The following is a 22,950-nucleotide window of genomic DNA, read 5'->3' as shown; positions in this document are numbered from 1 at the left end:
AAGTCATTAATAACATGAGCAAATATGAAGTTTTCATTGATGAATTTTTTTGTTACTACAAAACGGAAATACATCATGCTCGTGCATCATCCTCAATGCTCCATTGGTTGCACAGACAACATCTAGTAACCTTGCTATTCATCCCAAAATGTGTTACGGTTGTATTCTTTCAATGTAGTTACTTCAGCTGATATTCTGTTTTCAACAGAATATGAATGCTCTTCTGTTGCATTAGATAACCTTACAAAAAACTAATTGTTATATTGTATATCTTTGTAACTCACTAACCCTGGTCAGGGTATTAGCAGGCTCTGATAGATTAGCACATGCAAAGCTCCTCTTTATTAATCTAAATATAATGACAGTAGTCAATTATTACATATATGCAGTCCTATTACACATAAAAAAATCATCAAATTTGAAATTTGACTTGTTTTTTACACAAGGAATTGTAATGGAGTTGACACTCCCTACCATCGACTATCCAAAACAGCAAACAGTTATGGCACTATCGGTATCAAAATGTACAATAAACTACCTTTGGACTTAATATTGGAGACAGAGGAAAAATTCAAATGTAGGTTAGCAAATTGGCTGTTATTGAATCTTATTTATTGTATAACTGAATTGCTTGAAAAACCAATAATAATTGCTTATTGACCTGTTATATGTATGTGTATGTTTATGTATATAATTTGTAGTATCTATTTGTTGCTTTTTGTGTTCATGCAATTTTAGTTATTTTTATTTTGTGGTCAAGAGTCACAGCTCATGCTGTAAACAGTGATATCTCACTTTTGTTAGTGTGTTATATTTTGTGTATTGACGTTGTCTTTTATTCTATGGATGTTATGGCAATAAAATTATATTTATTTATTTTTTCACTTGTTTTTGTTCAAATAAATAAACTGAACTAAGTAAGGAAAGCACATGAATACGTAATCCTCACCTAATATTACTGTACTCATCAATCACATAATGACAAATCGTACTGGTAAGCGAGCATGATAGGGGGAAAACAACAGGCTTAACGTAAAAATATTCAACTCAAAGATTTTTATAATATTATCCCTGAAAAAATCATTATTTGTGTGATTCACTGCCTGTCTTTCTAAAATTACTTTCAGGAATCATGTTGTACAGTATTTTAGGAAATATGTTGGAGTGTTCAGAAAAAAACGTTTTTCTTTGTTGGGAAGAAGTTTACACTTTATATAACAAAGTGTCTCATCTTCAACAGAGTTAGGCTCAACTCACACTTAGCGACTCAGGTCGAGAAAGAGACTCGACTCTAGTCGAAAGCGTGTGTTTTCAGATGGTGACGTCGCGGAGACTAGAATCGACTGGTCAGAGTGTCACCATTTGGAAACACATGCTCTCGACTAGAGTCGAGTCTTTTTCTCGACCTGAGTCATGTAAGTGTGAGTTGAGCCTTATTATTAAGTGTTTAATCAAGGAAAACAACATAAATTACTTTTAGGTAAAATGACGTAGGTCTTTTCCTACGATATTACTAGGAAGTTACTGCTAAAGTGGTGGAGTTGTGAATAGTGTTAGACTGGCCACTAACAGGTAGAACATGCATGATAAACATGCATGTCATGTTTATATAAACACATAGGCATACAAAGAAACATGTTCATCATCAGCGAGAGGCTTCTAACATAAAATAAACAACCAATAATAATAAATAAACCACTGGAAAATTAAAAATTACAATGATAGAAATATAATCTACCTTCAAATAGAGCAGTGAAGAAAAAATAAACATCTAAAAATGAAGATGCAAAAACCTAACCTCAAACATTTCGTTTGAAGCGTTTCGCGGTGATAACAGCTGTGATAACACAACAATGTGACAAGACTGTGCATGGCATGCATGTTCTACCGTTAGTGGCCAGCATTAAGTTGGTAACATACCTTCATGCCGAACGTGAATATGGTAGTGACGAACTTGAATACGAGGGCCAGCACCAACATCCACACAGCCGAGAACATCTCCGGGCCTGGTGTGAAGTGGGCGCCCGACTTGCCAGGGATGCTTTCCACGTTGTAGTCGCTGCAATCACAGTTATCGACATCGAACAAGGTAACATGACTGAATCAAGATTCAATTTAAACAGTGCAATACAATATTCAGTACATATACAGTGCAGTATATATTATATTGCATACGATATAATGTTGCTCTTGTAATAAATAGCCAGAAAAACGTTCAAAAGTTTTTTTTTTTAAATAAGATAATTTATATCGAGATGTTGCACATTTGCTACATGCCATGTTGAGTGTTAATAATTGTGAATTGTATTTATAATCAGTACTGATTAGACAGTTGAGCGAGGCGGTTGTGTTGTTTGTCTCTCTTATCGCTGGCATGATTATAGCGTAGCTTTTACCCAACGGACTACCAAAGGCTTGAGTTTCTAACCTAACTGTGATTGTTACGACAAGTTTTTTTTTACACTAAAATATTAATTTGTGGTATTACAATTACATTGGCATCGTATATTTGAACTTTCATTAATATTCTAATAAGGATGAGTACTTGTGGCAAGTGTGAGCAGCCGGTTAGTCGCTCTGCCGCCGATAAACTGTATTGTAAGGAGTGTAAAACGTATTTTCATAGTGTTTGTCTCAATATCAAACCTCAAGACTTAGATATAATAAAGGGTCCGTCTTGGTCTTGCCCTGACTGTAAACGTGCTTCAAAACTTCAGCAAACTGACTCTACTCCAGTGAAAGGTACTGTGACTCCTGATACAGCTTTGTTAAAAAAACGTTCCGATAGTGTCGTGATGGAGTCATTGGATGAATTAAACAGTGGACAAAAGAAATTGTTTGATAGCATGGATGAACTAAAAAATATTATAAACAAGGGGCAGGATAAGCAGAATGAGCTTAGTCAAATTGTGAGCAAACAAAGTGAAATAATCGATCGGCAACAGAAAATTATTGACTCTCTTGAAGGTGAAATTAAATTAAAGCGCGGTTGCGATCCACCGAGGAGCGGCTTGATGAGCAAGAGCAATACTCCAGAAGAAACACGCTGGAAATCCAGGGGATCCCCGAGAAGGATAAAGAGGACGTTCTGGAGACGGTGGCTGAGGTGGGACGGGCCGTGGGCTTCGAAGTGACTCCAGCGATGGTGGATGCCTGTCATCGACTGGAGCCTATTCGCGCTGTGAGGCCTAACGACGGAAAATCGACACCGCCCCCGCCCCCCGCAATCATAGTCAAGTTTGTTAGGCGTCACGACGCCGATGAACTGATGGAACGGAGACGGAAGGCTGGCATCCTTAGGAGGCATCAGATTCAGGGTCTGGAGGGTCCGGCTCCTGTGTACATAAACCGTAGTCTCACTGCTACGAGGAGGAAACTTCTGGGTGCAGCTCGTCAGCTCAAGAAGAGTGGGGCAATCAAGGATGCGTGGATAGACCGAGCTGGGAGGGTTCGAATTCGCAAGGAGGAGAGGGGAGCACAAATTGTTGTTAAAAGTATGGCTGATTTGAACTTTCCCAAGCTCTAGTTATTAGCTACTATGGGATAAGTGGTGATTGATCAATTTTTAATACCGAATGTTTGCGAGGCCCTAAAAATCAGACTAAACTGTGAGTGATTTATTTTACTTTCGTTTCTTTCTATTATGAATTATTGTTTGTTTAATCATCATGTGTTTTTAATTTTCCAATGAATATACTTTATATTCTAAATCAATTTCACTATGAATTAAGGCTGAATGTATAGATCTAATATTGATGTAGATATTGACTACTGATTGATCTTTATTGGTATTTGTTTCTTTTGTTGGAATTTATAATGAAAAAATTAGTACCGTGATATAAATAGTTCGAGTTGATAGGCTGCAGTAGTGAGGAAGCTGTGGATATTATTCACTGGGCTATGCAACTTTTGCAATAGAGATAACTCGATGGATTCTGAGCTATCATTTCGTTTCCTCGATCTGTTGATTGCTATCATTGTTGGTGATAGCAGGGTGCTACTGTATCAAGTGATAGTCAATCTGTTGATAAGATAGGTACTCAGAGTTCCTTAAATGGTTGCAGTCGATTGTCGAGTAAATGTTAGGTGTGGCTATAACGAGCATTTTTATTTGAATTGAATTACACTTCTTGTGATTATACACACGAGTAATTTTAAAAATTTTGTTGAGTGATGATTATTGAATTTAAGAGTAGATTTATTAATTGTCGTTAGTGGATTATTTGCATTGTGTAGTGGTTTGGAAAGCTTGAGCTACTTGGTAGTTCTGGGTATGTCTTTTTCTTTTTTATTTTTCTTTCAATTAGATCGTCCCTTACGGGCAAGATGTATTTCTTTATTTTTTGGATGATTGAGTGTGCGTGTGTGAGTATGAATGGTCCATGGAGTTGTTTTTTTTTTGTATGGTTTCTGAATTACAATGGTGTTTTAGGATACGAGATTATTATTTGCATTGAAAATGGGTAATGATTTTAGATTTTATAGCAACATAAATGAAGTGAATAATAGTTTTTTAACAGATGTAAATGATTTTATAATTTTTCACCAAAATATTCGAAGTTTACATTGTAATTATGACGTTTTTATGTCCTACTTGAGTTGTTGGAAGTATATGCCGGATATAATTGTATTGTCTGAAGTCTGGTTGCAGTCACCTGAGGAAGCGTTTATGTATTCTTTAGATGGCTATAGCACCTATATAGCCTGTAGCAACTATTCTAGGGCATCTGGAATCTTGGTTTTTGTTAATACAAAAAATGTTAATGTGAAGAGGTTGGATTGCGATATCATGGGGTCAGACACAGTTTTAATTAGGGCTACACTTGGTAACTATTCCTTATCAATACTCTGTTTGTATAGATGGCATGGCAATGACTTTGATTCATTTTTGGATAATCTCAACAATGCTCTAAATTCTCTCCCAGCAGGGGACACAGTTTTGATTGGAGATATAAATATCAATTTGTTGGATAATATTAGTATTAAAACAGATAAATATTTAGAGGTAATGTATAGTTATGGCTTTGAATCTATGGTAAATTTCGAAACTAGAGTTACAAACGAGAGTGCAACTTGTATAGATCATGTCTTTTTGAAGTCATCTGGTACCCATAATGTAAAAAGTGGTGTCTTTGAGACTCATGTCAGCGACCACAGGGCTGTGTCATTATCTATTTCAAGAGTTGCCAGCAAGAATTATGTTAGGACGGGAACCAAGGAAATAATTAATTATGAATATCTTAGAGCTTTATTATTCGATTATGACTGGAGCAGTGTTTTTGCAAGTAACGATGTGGACTTCAAGTTTAAATCATTTATTAACGTACTAAATGTCTCAGTTGATAATGCTAAGACAGTTATAAATTACAAGTATAAAAATCAGAAGTTCAAAAAGCTCAAACCTTGGATGACTGATGGACTATGTGTTGCAATACATGATAGAGACAAATTATACAATAAATTTCGTAGGAACCCACATAATATACAAATTAAAAATCATTTAAAGGTTTACAGTAGTAAAATTAAAAAGTGGATTGAAATAGCTAAGCAAGACTATTATCAAAATATAAATCAGATGCCAGCTAAAAGGCAATGGAAAGTTATAAATGATGTAACAGGTATGTCCTCAGCGAGGAAAAAATCCATAACTTTTATTAAAAGGGATGGCATTGAGTTTAGGGACTTGCCCTCCATTGCTAATATTTTCAATGAATATTTTGTAAATGTACCTAAAGATGTAATTGATGCTATCTGTAATCCCAGTGAAGATGCTACAGCTTTATATTATGATATTTTCAAAAATAACACACCTAGTAAATCCTTCTTCTTTGAGCCCATTCACTATTATGAAGTCTGTTCTTTGATCAATTCCTTAGCTGATCATAAGTCCCCTGGAATAGATAAATTTTCGACATGTCTCATCAAGGAAATATGTGTGCCTATTATTCCAGTTCTAGTCGATATATTTAATTGTAGCATCATGAATGGTAGGTTTCCCTTCATAGATTTGAAATTTGCAAAGGTTGTACCTATATACAAAAGTGGTGATGAATATGATGTAGGTAACTTTAGACCAGTCTCTCTTCTCTCAGTTTTTTCAAAGATTTTTGAAAAACTGGTTAAGAAACGCCTTATTAGATTTTTCGATAAGACAAAACTTATTCATGAATGTCAGTTTGGATTTCAGGAAGGTTTAAGCACCGAAATGGCATTGAACTGCTTTTTGAAGGGTATTTATACAGGTTTGAATAGTCCAGAAGGCTGCAGGGTCTCAGGCCTTTTCTTGGATATTAGAAAAGCCTTTGACACAGTCTGTCACTCTATATTGCTGGAGAAACTGCGTAGGGCTGGAATTAGAGGAAACATTCTCCAGTGGTTCCATTCTTACCTGAGTGGAAGAAAGCAATGTGTTACAGTGCAAGGAGTAAAAAGTAATACTTTGACTTTGTTGAATTGTGGTGTTCCCCAAGGATCTGTACTGGGCCCGGTTCTATTTCTGATTTATATTAATGACTTGTTCAACCATAAATTCAAGGGATGTGTTACATCATTTGCTGATGACACAGCCCTGGTTTATGTTGCTAAGGATTCTCATATTTTGTGCAATATGATGCAGAGAGATCTAAATGATCTTAGCTTGTGGTTTGGAATGAACAGGTTGGCTCTGAATTCGAACAAAACTAAGTATATGTGCTTTTCCTTGTCTACCTCGGTTGACCTCCCTACCCCGCTCAGGTATCATGATATGGATTGCTTGATGGGGCAGCGGAATTGTAATTGTGATGTTGTCTGCCGGACCAATTCTATCAAGTACCTAGGGTTAATTTTAGATGATACTCTAACTTGGAGGCTCCATATCAAGAAGCTGAAGCAGGTTCTCTTTCTGATGCTGCGGAAATTCTATCACATAAGGCATCTGTTTCCCGGTAATGTTGTCTCTAATATGTACTATGCATTTGTGCAGTCCAGACTTGGGTATGGTATTTCGTGCTGGGCATCCACTTATATATCTCATTTCTTGCCTTTGATTAGGCTGCAGAAGGCAATTATCCGTGTTATTTGCGGTGAGGGTGGGCGGGTCCACTCATTCCCACTTTTTAAAGCAAGATCCATCCTGCCGTTGAGATATCTGTATGTCTTCAAGGTTCTGGCACTATTTTATAAGAAAAGTGGTAACCATGGACCTGATGTAGGCCTACCCTATTACACTAGGAATGCTGAGAGGGGGTTCATAACATTGCCTCGTTCTCATTGTACTTTGTTTCAGAAGAGCTTCGTTTTTTGGGCCCGAAATTTTTCAACTGTCTTCCCACTGAAGTCAAAAATGTAGCTAGTATTGCTTCTTTTAAATCTAGATTAAGATTGTGGTTGATGAATCGTTCACCGGGAGAGATTGAGGATCTTTTTGGAATTTTAATCTGAACTTTATTCACTCGTTCTTCTTTTTTTTTTTTTTTTTTTGATACACCATTGGAAGGTGTAAGCTATGATTTAACAAAATCAGCTCCATGTTGTATGAGTGTGTGTGTGTGTGTGTGTGTGTGTGGTGTGTGTGTGTGTGTTGTGTGTGTGTGTGTGTGTGTGTGTGTGTGTGGTGTGTGTGTGTGTGTTGTGTGTGTGTGTGTGTGTTGTGTGTGTGTGTGTTGTGTGTGTGTGTGTGGTGGTGTGTGTGTGTGTGGTGTGTGTGTGTGTGTGGTGTGGTGTGTGTGTGTGTGTGTGTGTGTGTTGTGTGTGTGTGTGTGGTGTGTGTGTGTGTGTGTGTGTGTGTGTGGTGTGTGTGTGTGTGTGTGTGTGTGTGTTGTGTATATATTATATTGTATACAATATAGCCAGAAAAACGTTCAAAAGTTTTTTTTTTTAAATAAGATAATTTATATCGAGATGTTGCACATTTGCTACATGCCATGTTGAGTGTTAATAATTGTGAATTGTATTTGAGAAGGTATCATTACAATTTGAGATCAAATTCAATATATATAGTATACAGGACAATATTTAGAACTGAATAAACAAACAATCAACAAATTCTATTCTATTCTTAGATTTCGTTACACAAATAGTTCAGTTTTTAATTGTAATGCTAATATGGCTCAAGTATTAGTTTACAGGAGATTGACGCTGGTGTAACGATAAAACCTAGTTTCTCATCAATTCAATGAATAAGTGGTTATTTACGCTTCAAGTATTTTTATTCAACTACTTTCTTGCTTTTCTTACAACTGTTTTTTCATAGTAATTATTCATACTATTCATATTTCATAGTATTCATGAGTATTGTTATAAATCTAATTGGGTTGTTAGAAATTAATCTAAATATTGTATAGTGTGTTTGTTTTTTGGTCTCAAAATGCTACAGTTTATTCAAAGTTTGGACTTTTTTAATAGTTTGTATTTGATTTAATTCATTTTAAAAGTATTTTAAATTCGATAATCTGTGTTATTTGTTTGTATTGAATTGAAAATTGCAGCGTGTAGTTCAAAAATGTGAAAGTGGCACACAACCTAGCTACATTTGGACTGTCGTATAAATTAGAATTGGAACCGTTTTGGGCTTGAGCCTGTGTTACTATTCTGAAGGTGTGTTATGTTAAGTGATCGCATGAATGAATAAATAAACTGACCAGAGTCCATATGACTTGGGCTCGCACTGGCTGAAGAGCAGATAGATGAGTTGACTAGTGGACATGCGCGTGTAAGGGTTGGGGTAGGCGAGCACAGCTGTGATGGCGGTCACCACAAGCACCTCAGTCACCGGGTACTGGCCCAGGCGCGACACCTTCCTGAACTTGCACCAACGGATGTTCGCCTTGATGAACAGTGTCGCTATCACACCCTAAAACACAACATCAACTCTAATTCAAATTTGACATATAGGTCAAGTTAAAACTCATCAATTTATTAAAATACCAATATATTTTATTAATGAATTAGATCACATGATAAACACTTACGGTTGCACTTACAGCTTTCGAATATAACCGCGATTAATTCAGTAATCTCCATCCATGACAAGCACGTTGATCAAGATGAGAGGTCAGTCAAAGATCTCATTTGACATCATCCAACTAAATCAATGCCTCGAGAACCAATGAGAGAATCAGACGACGTCACGGTTAAATTCAATAGACGTACGTGCAACCGGGCCAGAGTAATGAACATACTAGAACACACTAGTACAAATTAAACATAAGTAGTTATGAAATTACTTGGAAGTATTGTTAGTATTTATGCTATTTTTTCCATTAGTAATTACGGTTTGTACCAAAGCAAAGGTTAGCGACCCCAAATCTGCAGGTTTTCTTTATATTCTGAAAACATTAAGTTGTTCTGTTCCAATCATATTATTGTATATTATAATAAATGTCAATAAATGGAATGAATACATAAGTGGATCTAAAATGTTAGATAGGTATAAATTGTTAATGAGAATGTTCTAAAATTGTCTTGATCTACGAATAGATTGAATAGTTTATTTTAGTTATCAAACAATGTTTTAAAATGCAATGACTTCATTTTCTAATCATGAACGTCATATGTATGGTAGATTAGCATATTATGAAGGTTATTGTATCAAAAGAAACTATTTTTGAAATAAAATTCTATGAAGACGTTCGAAGAGCAAAATCATTTTTGTGAGTGAAAATCGTCTATATTATGAACATAGGAAACTGATCTGGCTTATGGCTTATCACGCTTAATTATGAAATAGAAAATGTTTAGGACGTTCCCTATCTTTCATTTCCTCAGTATCATATTTGAATTCAATTAATAAATACCATTCACGAAGAATAATAACAATAATTCTTCTAGAGGTTCAGAAATGTTGTTGAATTGTTCCATAGTGAAATAGTAACAAAATACGATGCCTTATTCAAATTGGGACAGTTTAGATAGTATGATAGGAAGATCAAGTCTTGATGACATTGAAAATTAAATTGTCGTGAGTTGTAAAAATTGGAGAAAGTGTCAAATTTGATTGAATCTAAAATAAAAAAATGATAACTTATTGTAGTGACATAGCTACACACTCCATATTCCGCGTTTACACAATGCTAGTAAATAGATGACAAGATCATCCATCTACCATAATTTAAAATAAATTAGCCAATAATGCAATACTAGTGCTACTTATTGTTGTAAATTATTTTTACTTGCGTATACAGTCTCTGGCAATTGATCAGCTTATCAGAATAACCACTTACCCCAATAATTCCAAGCGCAATGAACGGTATTAGCTCGAAAAATAGAAACGGTTTGTTGTATTCGACGTAGAAAAGGACAGAGTGCTCGTTGCCGAATGGGTTGATAGAGTGCAGCACGAATGCAGCAACCAGAGCGCAGAAGAACGACCGCCACAGCGTCTTCAGCGGAAAGTAGTAGCTCACCTACAACAAAACACAACAATCAGTCATCTATTCATCGCTGAATTGCTTGCTCATTGCGAGCATATAATATCTGTGCAACGACTAATCACTGCAAAGATTGTCCCTACAGTGAGTTTCACCATAGAGAAACAAATAGCGTAAGTAGATATCCCAAGGTATAGGACGTTCATGTCGCAACTTTTACTGTTATCTCAAGCCGATAGTCCACGTAGTTCTTTCCCGTGAAGCTGCGTGACGCTCGTAGTCTCTCATACTGCGCCGTTCATACACTCTCACCCCAACAAAACAGTAAAAATCGACAGTAATCGGCTTGGGATAACAGTATAAGTTGCAACATAAATGCCCTATACCAAGGGGTATCTACTTACGCTATTGTTTCTCTATGGTTTCACTTAACATTGTTAGCAGTGGTTGAATGGCAATTATTTATAAGGTATGCTGACTGTTGAAGTGATTCTCAGTAAGGGTCAAAACATAGTGGAGCGGTACATAAATGTTGAGAAGTAAATCATGTATTCAAATGTGCTAGAACATAGTGGAGCGGTACATAAATGTTGAGAAAATGTCGAGTCGGCGGCCATTGTTATTACAACTTTTGCCGACAGATAGCGCTGTGTGATTACAAGACAGCTGTTTAATTTTTAAGTTATGTTTTGACACATTTTACTGGTCACGTAAGTTTTTAAAAATTATTTAATTGCCGTTTTTATAAAAATGTAGATGGAGGAAAAATGTTGTGTATATCACGAGTGAAAAATGTTTTTTCTCCCTCAGGAAAATTGATGCCCTCGGCTTCGCCTCGGGCTTCAAACTTTTCCCTCAGGGAGAAAAAACAGTACTTTTCACTCTAGATCTGTAAATATACAAATAACTATTGTATGCTAAAATTATTACAAACTTCATATCAGTATACTATAAAAATGTATAAATATTCTTTTATATACCATGTTATTCAAAATACCAGCCAACGAATATTCCTCATTAACTAATCAAATTTGAAACGGAAACTTGAATTTGAATTTATAACTCGTTGCATGTACAACAATAAAATTGTTTGGCAATCTTCACATAATACAAAAAAAAAATCACAACAAAAAGTCATTCGTGTCATAAAAACACTTATCAGCTAGCCAGTCAGCTAGGTTGGTGTGCCAGGGAGTTGATCATTTTTTTGGCTCATGTGAATTGGATTCTTCTCGTAGAACGATAATAGTCCTATGTTGTGTATTCGATAGGTTTTCCTTGAGTGCGTGTTATAATTGTGTAGGTCAGCACCTCTTGTCCACTTCGATGCATGCTTGAGACCAAATGCTACAGACTCCAGAATATACAGGCAAGATAGTGTGAGCGTCCCTGTTGCTTGGAATAGTTCTCTACATGGAGTTCCAGGCGGTTTTTTGAACATTATTCTAATTACTATTTTTTTTGCTCTGAATACCCTGATAATTTCCGGTGACGTGCCTCAAAAGAGTAATCCGTAGGTAAGAAGAGGCTGAAAGTATCCATAGTATGCGGAGAAGACTATCTGCTGATGCATTGTTCTTGCTAGTGTAGCAATTACGAATGTGGCCTTACTGAGTCGTTTAATCAGTTCGTCGATGTGATAATTCCATCTCAAACCAGAATCCATCTTCAAACCCAGGAAGCTGCAGACATTTGCTGGTTTGATCTGTTTCAAGTCCATCTCAAAGTAGAAGGTATCAGGAGCGTTGGAATGATTCATGGAGAAACTGAGATAGCATGTCTTTTCAATATTCACCTTGATTTGATTTTCTTCACACCAATTTCGAATGCTCTCTACAACCTGTTCTCCCCCACTCTGCATCTCCTGGATAGTATCACCTATGATAAGAAAGTTGGCATCATCGGCGAACAAAACACTACTAGCTCCTGGTATATTACTTGGAAGATCGTTGATGAATAAGGAGAATATATAGGTGTAATTATTGTTCCCTGTGGTACTCCTCTCTTCAATTTACTGCAATTGGATCTGTATTTATAATTTTCCACATTCCGGTATTTTGCTTCAATTTCGACCACCTGTGATCTGCCTGTTATGAACGATCTCAACTAATCAAATACAGATCCTATGAATCCATAGTGATAAATCTTTTCCATCAAGACTATCGAAAGCTTTTTGCAGATCGATGAATAAACCTAAAGCCTTCTTATTGTTATCAAAAAATTTGACAAAAAATTGTCAAAAAATTTTGAACAGGAACTCATTAACAGCATCACATCATTGGTGGATTTTCCTGGCTAAAATCCAAATTGGCATGGTGAAATGATTCTATTTGATTTCAGGTGCCTGGATATTGTTATTTCTGCTAATTTTTCAAATAACTTGGAGAAGCAGCTTGTAATTTGTATTGGACAGAAGTTACAAACATCTTCTGTTAGGAATAGGATAAAAATATGTTTATCAACTTTGTTATTGGAGCAATGATTGGGTTGAAGCACTCTTTTATTATTGTACTTGGTATATCATCCAATCCGCTTGTCATTTTGGTCTTCAATTGTTGCACGACATCAAATACCTCGAGTTCTGTTAATACAGGGAATCGTTCCGATACATTTCCGACATGGCACACGTTTCCTAGCTGCTCTTTAAAAGATAAAGTTGTGTTGAATTGAGTTTCGGCGGCATTTATGAAGTACTCATTACATCTTTCAGTTATATCATGAATAGAGTTCAATCTTATTCCATTTACTGCTGTTGGGTACGACTTTTTCACAGTATTGACTTCCGTTTCCATTTTAATTATTTTCCATACTGATTTGACTTTATTCTTGGATGTGACTAGTATCTTTTCAGCATGAGCTTGTTTCGAATCTTTTATCATGTAACGGATCAGCTTTGACAGGTGATCGATTCTATCTTTGAGTGCTGCATTGTTTGGAGATATTTTAGCGAAGAGTAGGAGGTCCCTTTTCTCATCACAAGCATGTTTCAGTAGATGAGAAGCCCACTCAATTTTCTTTTTGCTTGTCCTCCTTTTCTTACGAACAATTGGGAATGATTCATTGAAGTCTTTGCAGTACATATCCGAAAACTTATCAAACTTTCCATCTTGTGAGTCCTCAACATCGATTGCGATTGACCAATTTAAACTTTGTAACTTTCTTCGGAATTTTTGTTTAGCATAGTCTGAGAATATTCTTGTAGCGAATAGCCTATCACCGTTATAATATTCACCAGCCACAGTATATTTGATGAACTGAGCACAATGATCGGAAAGTCCCAGCTCAGTTACCTCCACATCCTCAGTCCACATTTCATGTGAAACAAAACAAATGTCAATTTTTGCCGACAGAGAGCGCATAGCGCTGTCGGCGGTGAACTGTGATTACAAGCGAGCTGTTCACTTTTTAGGTTATGTTGTAACACATTGTTACTGGTCACGTAAGTTTAAAAAAATATTTTATTTGCAGTTTTCATAAGAATTTAGTTGTAGGAAAAATGTGTATATCACTAGTGAAAAATGCTTTTTCTCCCTCAGGGAAATTGTTCAATCTTTCCCTTCAGGGAGAAAAAGTGGCATTTTTTACTCTACATATAACTATTTCTGGTTTGTTGATTTTTTTTTCATTTTATTATACTGATAGATAATGAAAAAATGTTGAATTAATTTACATTAGTGATAATTGAAATTTCTTGTCTGAAATAGTAGCAACTGAAGTGGTTTTAATGACAACTTACCTCTTCTAAGCTGAAAAGAACGCCACCAATCGGCGCGCCGAAAGCAACAGAGACGCCTGCGGCGGCCGCCGCCGACAATATCTCTCTCTTTTTCGCCTCATTTCTGCCGTACTTTGGAAAGAGATACGACAGTATGTTACCTGAAACCAAAATAACACCTCACTCAAACTGATTGTTAATCAATCATAACTAGATGAATGGCATAAGTCCATATATGAATCTACATCCTAAGCTGCTCTGCAGATCTTATGTACCGAACAATACGAAGAGCTTATGTCCCGAATTTCACATTGAAATCTCCGTCATTTTAAAATGTGGTTACAGAAAAATATCCTTTAACATTACTGGGTTAGAAAAAATATCAATGACGTCTTAATTAATGAAACAGTTTACATAATATGATAAATTATTCCTTGGGGCCTATTTCACAAAGGTACAAGTATTGTTCAAATCTAAAATAATAAATACCAATATGAAAATACTAAATTATGGTAATAAAAGTGGAAAACTGAATGTTAAAGAAGAATTTCATATTTATAAAGCGGCAAAATTAAACAGAGATAAAATAATAAACTTAATCCAATTAGACACCAATAGCCCCATTTTTGATAGAATCATGCGAATTTAAATCATTTTTGATAGAATCATGCGAATTTAAATCTACAATTATTTATAGTTTTGGTTCATAAAATCATATGAATACACTAACATATGATCAAAATAAGAATCTTCTAGCATTATTTATTTATTTCATATCACTTGAAAATGGCATCAATGTCCGAAACATGTTGTGATTAAATATTTCAAAAAGGGTAGCCTACTAAGATTTTCATTTTTTTCTTTCTATAGTATATGTACTATATATACTGTGTATATATACTATAGTACACATAACCTATGAGGTAACACATTAATAGCTATTTTAGAAATTTATTAAATTCTATTTCCTGATGCATATATTTCCAAAATAATGAATTATAGAGGAATATAGGGCATTTTTGATTATTAGAAATATTTATTGAATATTTAAAATCATTTTAATGATCACTTGTAAATCCTTTACATAGCTTTCCACTTCGGTAGAAATTTCATAGTTACGAACAAGTAATTTCGACAAAAATTGTTGGCTACAAAGAAAATCTTTGTGAAACACTTGTACGTAACAAGCAAATCACTTGTAAACTTGTAGAAATTCATTGTAACTACAAGTTTACAATTCTGCTTTTGTGAAACGCTTGTACCAGCTGTTCTCCAAAACCATGGTTGGCAACAAGACTTGTAAGTTTGTAACCTACTTGTACCGTTGTGAAACAGGACCCTGGCATTTCTCTCAAAATGGCTGCTATTCCCTGGGTAATGGCTTGAATTTCTGCAGACTTTACGAAGTTTATACAGCATTCACTTAAAATCATCTTCAGAGTTCAGAGAGAAATGAGTGGAAATAAGAAACGAATCTAAGGTAGGCCACTAACGGTAGGACATGCAAGATAAACATGTGTGTACATGCATGTTTATCATGCTCACACACATGTTCATCATGTATGTTTTGTAATGAGCGAGAAGCGTCTGACAAAATAAACAACCAATAACAATCAATAAACCACTGGAAAATTACAAATTAAAATGAGACATAAATAATTTAACCTCAAATAGAAAAGGGAAGAAAAATAAATAACAAAAAAGCAGCTTCTCTTTGTCGCAGAAACAGAGTAACGGCCAGCAACAGTCACAGTTATAACATAGTTATTCAAAAGTATACTTTGAGTATCTATAGTGAGGTCCACGTTATAATGGTAGTGTATGATTTGCAATGGTGTTGCTATCCTTGTCTATCGTTCAACAAATGTGAAAGAGTTAGGGGTTGGTTTTTATTTAGGTTATATTTAATAATGTTTTATTAGGATAGGTTAGGTTTTTGCTTTAAAATTGCAATATGCTAGAAGGGGCTAGGGTCTAGGTAGAGTTATGTTTTTTGATGTTTCAAAGGTAAAAGGATAGGTTAGGGGGTTAGGATTTTGCTTTGAACCACATGTTTGTGAACATGTTCATGAAATGAACCACATGTTTGTGAACATGTTCATGAAATGAACCACATGTTCTAAAGATGACGAATAAATCTAAAGTATTTAATGTGAAAGGGTTTGAGGTTAGGTTTTATTTAGGTTATATTTAATAATGTGTTATTAGGATAGGTTAGGTTTTTGCTTTGAAATTGCAATATGCTAGAAGGGACTAGGGTGCAGTTAGAGTTATGTTTTTTGATGTTTCAAATGTGAAAGGATAGGTTAGGGGGTTAGGATTTTGCTTTGAAATCTAAATTATTAAATGTGAAGGGGTTAGGGGTTAGTGGTTAGGTTTTTTTGGATTATATTTAATAATGTTCCATAAGGTTAGGTTAGGTTTTTGCTTTAAAATTGCAATATGCTAGAAAGGGCTAGGGTCCAGGTAGAATTATGCTTTTTGATATTTCAAAGGTGGAAAGATAGGTTAGGATTTTGCTTTGAAATTGCAATATGCTGGAAGGGATTAGAGGTTTTTCAAATAGTTATGTTTATTATGTTTTAAATGTAAAAGGGTTCGGTTTTTGTTTTGAAATGACAATATGCTGACTTAGTTATAGTGTTTTTTAACATCAGTTAAATAACAACTGTTACATTTTATTAATTATATTTTTCAAAAGTACTCTTTCTTTTATTGAATAAAATGATAATATATTGATTATTATATTGAATTTAATGATAAATCATCATTGGATAATAATATCTTCATCAAATAGAATGACGATTGGCTCCAGTTACAGTGCTCGGTAACCATCATCTCAAAGAACGTTACATTCAAAGATCTGACTGAATGGAACGGGAAAAACCCGTTGCTGACGCATGCGCGATACGGTGCTGTCTGAGACAGAGAGTGGTTTGTAACAAAAATCGAAGATTCAAAAACCTAACCTCAAAAATGAATGATTTGTTCATTGCCTTTCGCTGTGATGACATAACAATGTATGACGACTGCCAGTGTGTACACACAAATGTTCATCATGCATGTCTTGTCGTTAGTGGCCACCCTTAGGAGAACTTTCGAGAAAGACTACGTCAAAAAGTCAACAATGGAGGAAGTCATTATTTAATAAAAAACAACCATCTAATAGATAAATACTGACTTACCTATACAACAAGCGATATGTACCATCGGTCCTTCTTTTCCCAACGAAAGGCCAGTAGAAACAGATAGCATGATACCAACCGATTTGATGATCAGCGTCCATTTTCCTAGGTAACCTCTTATAATGAAACCACTCAAAATTGTTTTTATCTGCAAAAGAATATTTGAATAATCAATGAAAAATCATTGGTACAGTATTAATAAAAATAATAATTCCAGAACTGTTGTTTGAGGTTTGTTCCTAAAACATAGCAATGAACAATATCGCGTCAGCATTATTGTACGTGACTTGACATATAAATGTAATCAGTTCTATTGTAACATTATGAATGTTTACTGAAGAAGGAGTTTCACAATCGATGTAAATCTATTGATAAAAGAAAACAAGTGGAAGTAACTATACTCTTGATGGACCCTTGAAGATGAGTCTCAAACAAACAGACTATTGAAAAACTTGGGCCACATTAAAAACTTGTGTTGAATTATAAATTCTGAAAATCCGTTCAAGATAACAGCTTTCTTTGATGTGCAAAAATTCTTAATTAATTAATTGCTGTTATTGAAAAATAAAACAATTACTACCCAAAGGCAAAAATATACAACTAATCTTGAAAATAATCGCACGAATTTCGGCTACAGTGAGATGCGAATTCACAACACTCGAATTTACTTTTTGAGTGGCTGGTTTTGAGACCTTTCTATTGTGTGACAGAGTTTTTCGATTCTATTTGATGTTATTCGATATTGTGACTATTACAACTATTACTTTGACTTTACTACTTTGTAATTGTATTACTATGACTTTGTCAATTACCTATATTGGTCTACGACGGTAAAATGTATTTATTTATAAGGTATTAATCGAAAGGCCACAGCACAAGTAGTCGAGCATAAACACACTTGTAGACAGTGTAGTTACTGACCTCCGGGATACCAGATCCGCATGCGTAGGGCGCAAACATGCGGACGAGTGCAGCAGCGAGCAGGGCGAAGAGCAGCGCCCACGATATGAAGAAGACATAGGAGATGATGTAGGCGCCTGCGCCCTCCTTCGCCTCGATCAGCACCTCCGACCACATCAGCCATTGCGAGCAGTTGCCCTTGTCGTCGAACGACGTCTCGTTCGATGACCTACAACCAAACAAACAATCAATTATAACAACACAAAATGTTGGCCTGTATAGCTAGGTTCTAGTTCTGTTCTACGAATTCTATAGGACCATGTAGTGCTGCCTTCTACTGGTTTTATTCATGATCTATGTTGTGTAAATAGATAAATAGGAACAAGGCATAAATAACATCACAAGATCTTGCCTTGTGCTACTTAGCTTATTCCTTGTTCTGCCCACAAATTCTACAGGACAAAGTAGAATTATTGTCTTCTACTGGTTTTATTCGATGACATGAGCATTAAAGTGTAGATTTTCAATAAATGAAACTGAATACAGTAATACAACATATAGTGTTATTTTTTCATTATAGAACAATACTACAACTTTGAATTAGTACTACTAGTAATTTTATAGACTAACAACTAACTAAAGATATTCGTGATGCTATGATGACTGCTATATGACCAGCACAGCCAACACTAGGTATGCCCAACAAACTGGCTACGCTGTTCACCAAGTCTAAACCATAAAACTTTAGACAAAATATTCTAGACTAACTGTTTTACATTTACTTCATTATTATTGTTTCAGTTTATTTATTTAATCATTCAGAATTAGACAACTTACAGAATATAGCATAATTATACCACTAATATTGTACACACTAACTAATACCACTAGAACTGTTCTAGTATTTATAGAACGATAAAATATCTTCATTTTCATTTCTAATGGGCTCTCGCCGCTGCATGTGCAGGTCTAATGGATGAGTCACATCACACACATGGTCACATCTACTCGCCTTCACCTCCAGCCGTATAAGAATAAAATAGTTGATAGTTATTTAGAATAATAATTATTGTTTTTTCTTCGTTTGTATTATTGTTTTTTCACAACTTTATATTGTTTTTTGTGTTTTTGTTGAAATAAATTGAATTGAACATTTTTGATTAAGATTGTATTTCAATTCTTCTCAGGTCACACAACAGAAGTGGCTTCGCCAGCACTGTAATAACAAAAGTGGATTCGCCTGCACTGTAATAACAAAAGTGGATTCGCCTGCACTGTAATAACAGAAGTGAATAACAACAGTGAATTTCTGATTGAAGAACCCAAATGGAGGTTGATCATACTTCCTCATTATTATTGTTGTACCTGTGCTTGTTTATGTTTCTGTATAAGCAGGCTTATTTTTCTTATTACCAACTTTCTAATCACTGTAATCACTAATTACATCACTAATGATAAAACATACTTTCTTGTCAGTGGTAATACAGGATACAGCTTCAATATAGATACAGTACATTATGGACTTTAAGTTAGGCTTACCAGCAGCACTGTTCGCGGTTGAGCCAGAACGCCTGCGGACAGAGGCCGTACTTGAGGTCGGACATCCAGGTGGCGCCAATGTCGATGACGCCGGCCACTGCGCCGGTCAGGATGCCCACCAGCAGCACACACAGCCAGCCCGACCACGCGTCGTGCGCCCCTTTCACCAGGTCCAGCACTGAGTTCTGCCGCCGCTTCACTATGTACCTGCCACAACCAAGCATCGCAACCCAATCAATCATATTCCATACTAATAGAGTTGCTATCCAGGTATCACCATTTGGAAACAATCTAACATTTAAAGCAGATAAGAATAATATTCTATTAAAACATCAAATATGTTATCCAGCAGTACAGGAGAAGCAAGTTAGAGAAGAGTTTTGGAAATATCACATTGAGGTTATATGAGATTATTAACAACATTACACAAAAAGATGCAATGTAACCAAATAATAAAAATTAACAAGAAACAGTGTGAAGTCTGTGAGATATTACTTTTAACATGAAGAGGAAAAACCCATTTCTCCTTCCACAGTTTGTAGCATAGACACAGACGGACATCCTGCGCACAATTGGATGCGCCGTGTCATTTCGCTTCACGTTCTTGTGATGAACACATCTCCATAACATACACAAACCAATATGCCTGCTAACCAGTAAAGGACTTTGGAACATTGTCAGCATTAGCTGGAGAGGAGTATAGGTTAGACGCGTTACAAAGCTCTCTCACAGACACAAAAGAAGGAGAAAGCTGCTAGGTAGTGGGAGTGATTAGTGGAGGATAGAGCATCGGACCTCTCCGTCTTCGAGAAATATCCGTGTTGAAAGTAATTTCTCACGGACTTTAGTAAAGAATTAATCAGAAAACAAACAACGAATGACCAGCAAAGTTATAAATGTCTATAGTCTGCATAAAGTTGAGACTTATTCACAACAATCACAAAACTTATTGTCAACAATTATTAATGCACGAAATCCAATATACTTTTATTATAAAAGCAGTCGTTAAGTAATGTCAGAGGTCCTGAAATTGATCAGTTGAAAAGTATATGATTATTATTTATTATAATCTGAATAAAACGCTGCGATATCAAGATGGGAAATAATAAGTTGGTACTTGAAAAAATATCCATGCTGTCACCTTGTGCAAAGCTGCTATCTTTTCAAGCAAAGCCACATGAAGTTACTGAATATATTGTCAAAATGAATATAATCCAGGCATATGGTCTTAGGGCTTGCATGAGGAGATAGAAACTTTGCACAATTTGGTACCACGGATATTTTCTCAACTAGTTTTATTCAGAGTACAAATAATAACTTTACAGATGTTGCAGTCTCCAAGCCAAAGGTTTGAGTGTGTCACAAATTACTTGGATAGATCACTATCTATTGTAGAACTAAAGCAACAATTTTACTCTACCAAGCAGTGTGGCAATATCCCTCCATAACCTTAGCTAAATGGAGGTGATAGAAGATAAGGGAATCAGAATAGGGTTGATACATTTACGCATTTTATCCATTCACTATATTATTTCTAATGGTTAGATAATCAATGTTTCTCTATCAAAAGTATTCAGACATTTTTTATCTCTCTTATTTGCAGTGAAATACAGAAAATAATTGTGATTAATAATCTATAATTTTTGAAAAATGTAATCAGTGGGGTATCTACGAACATAACCTCTCTTGAATATTATAATATTGTAAAGTATGCTGTCAATGAATAGAATAAAAATTGCTAATAATATAGTCGAATTCAAGAATGACTTTACAAATAAGAATAAAAAGAGGTTGATGGAGAAACTTGGGCAATGCAAGAATAGAAAATATTCTCACCTGTGTCGCATTCGATCTCTGGCAATATCCCTTTGCCAATCGATTGTATGGAAATCGTCATATTGACCAATTCCAGGTATGTCATCCGAATCTGTAAACAAGAGAAAACATTCAACTTTCTAAATAGTAGCATTATAAAACTTTTAGTTATTGAAAACAACCAATTCAATAACCTGATATTTGATGAATAATAATGCCTATCAAGTTACATATATTTCATTTCAAAACTCGAGTTTATTTAGGTTAATTTTTATAAATTAATCCGAAACTTTCATTGTTTCTTCATTTAAAATTATGAGAATGAGAAGAATTCTCAAAAAAATGAATGAATTCTCATTGAATTATGAGAGTCAGTAGAAGTTGATTATTTTAAATAACGGACACACAGAATTTGGTGAATAAGAATAGCCTACTGATTCTGATTCAATAAAAGCGTCTTATTATTATTCAGAATTAGTGTCCAAAACCCAACGGGTAATTTGACTCAACTAAAAGTATAACCATCACCTGAATTCAACATAAGTACCAAGGTTAAAAAGGGAGGTGTGGATGACTCATTTTCAAATACAATATAATTAGTTAATTTTATTGAGAAACTTTCACAAAGACGTTTTTGATAAGACTTTAACAAAAATATTTCTTGAAGGCCACGATGTCGTCACTTCATGAAAGAGCTGAAGAGAATTGGTTGCTCTTAAACTTTAGTAGAACTGTATTTTAAAAATCCCGATAATCAAAAAATAAGTTGTCTAGTAGTTTTTTTACTTTTTAGACCAACCAATATCACTGAAAATACAGTAGCCTAGTTATGAATTATGTTTTATTAAATTCAACACAGAACCCACTCACTAGAATTAGTAATCCCGTTTTCAGTTTTAGCGCGTTTTTTCACTTTCTTAACAGACTCGGCCTGACTCTTGCCATCATACATGTAATCGGTGTAATCACTAGGACAGCTTAAATCTCCTTGCAGTGACATCACTCGCCAATTTCATATTTTTCGCTTGCAATCCACGTTGAAATGTGAAGCACTAACACCATAAACGATAACTGAAAATTTGTCTCCACTGTTGAACAGTCAAGCAGATACTAATCATGAGTTCACTCGTCTTCAACACCAGATGTATGCACAAACATACACGCGCGCACAGACACAGAGCAAAACAGACTTATTGTTACAGTATGGCACCAACTTCATTGTATTGAGCTAGTGAGTGATCATTCTTTTCTTCAGGTCATGAATACCTATCAGCATTAATGAGTAATTTGATAACAAATATATTCAGAGGTGAGACTTCTAATTTCAATGTCAAATGATTTCTGGAGATAATAATCAAATTTATAGTTAGAGCAATGAGATTAAATCGGTTTTATTTTATAATATCAATTTAATTGTTCAGTGTTAATTGTCAACAAGTTGGAATTG

The 22,950-nt window shown here is 35.1% G+C and overlaps 2 protein-coding genes across 34 annotated transcripts in view; one reads left to right on the top strand and one right to left on the bottom strand.

Annotated features, from left to right (window-relative positions):
- LOC111048197 (protein abnormal spindle) overlaps positions 1-22,950 on the top strand; it is a 274,644-nt gene that overhangs the window by 39,274 nt on the left and 212,420 nt on the right. The gene's annotated exons all lie outside the window — the stretch shown is intronic.
- Positions 1-22,950, bottom strand: part of LOC111049933 (H(+)/Cl(-) exchange transporter 5) — a 68,500-nt gene that overhangs the window by 13,062 nt on the left and 32,488 nt on the right. For 29 of the 30 annotated variants that reach the window (XM_039430414.1, XM_039430408.1, XM_039430405.1 and 26 more), the window contains 8 exons: positions 21,525-21,615; positions 19,689-19,895; positions 18,171-18,378; positions 17,250-17,397; positions 14,086-14,225; positions 10,203-10,385; positions 8,622-8,833; positions 1,921-2,059 (listed from right to left, as the gene is read on the bottom strand). In XM_039430414.1, coding sequence (XP_039286348.1) covers positions 1,921-2,059; positions 8,622-8,833; positions 10,203-10,385; positions 14,086-14,225; positions 17,250-17,397; positions 18,171-18,378; positions 19,689-19,895; positions 21,525-21,615 — 1,328 coding nt within the window. Of the gene's footprint in view, positions 1-1,920; positions 2,060-8,621; positions 8,834-10,202; positions 10,386-14,085; positions 14,226-17,249; positions 17,398-18,170; positions 18,379-19,688; positions 19,896-21,524; positions 21,616-22,373; positions 22,669-22,950 lie in introns of those variants that run through there. The other variant, XM_039430428.1, reaches the window with a different exon arrangement.

Source organism: Nilaparvata lugens, chromosome 6 (genome assembly GCF_014356525.2).
Source record: "Nilaparvata lugens isolate BPH chromosome 6, ASM1435652v1, whole genome shotgun sequence".
NCBI classification, from domain to species: domain Eukaryota; kingdom Metazoa; phylum Arthropoda; class Insecta; order Hemiptera; family Delphacidae; genus Nilaparvata; species Nilaparvata lugens.
This window is presented reverse-complemented; position numbering and strand designations above follow the sequence as displayed.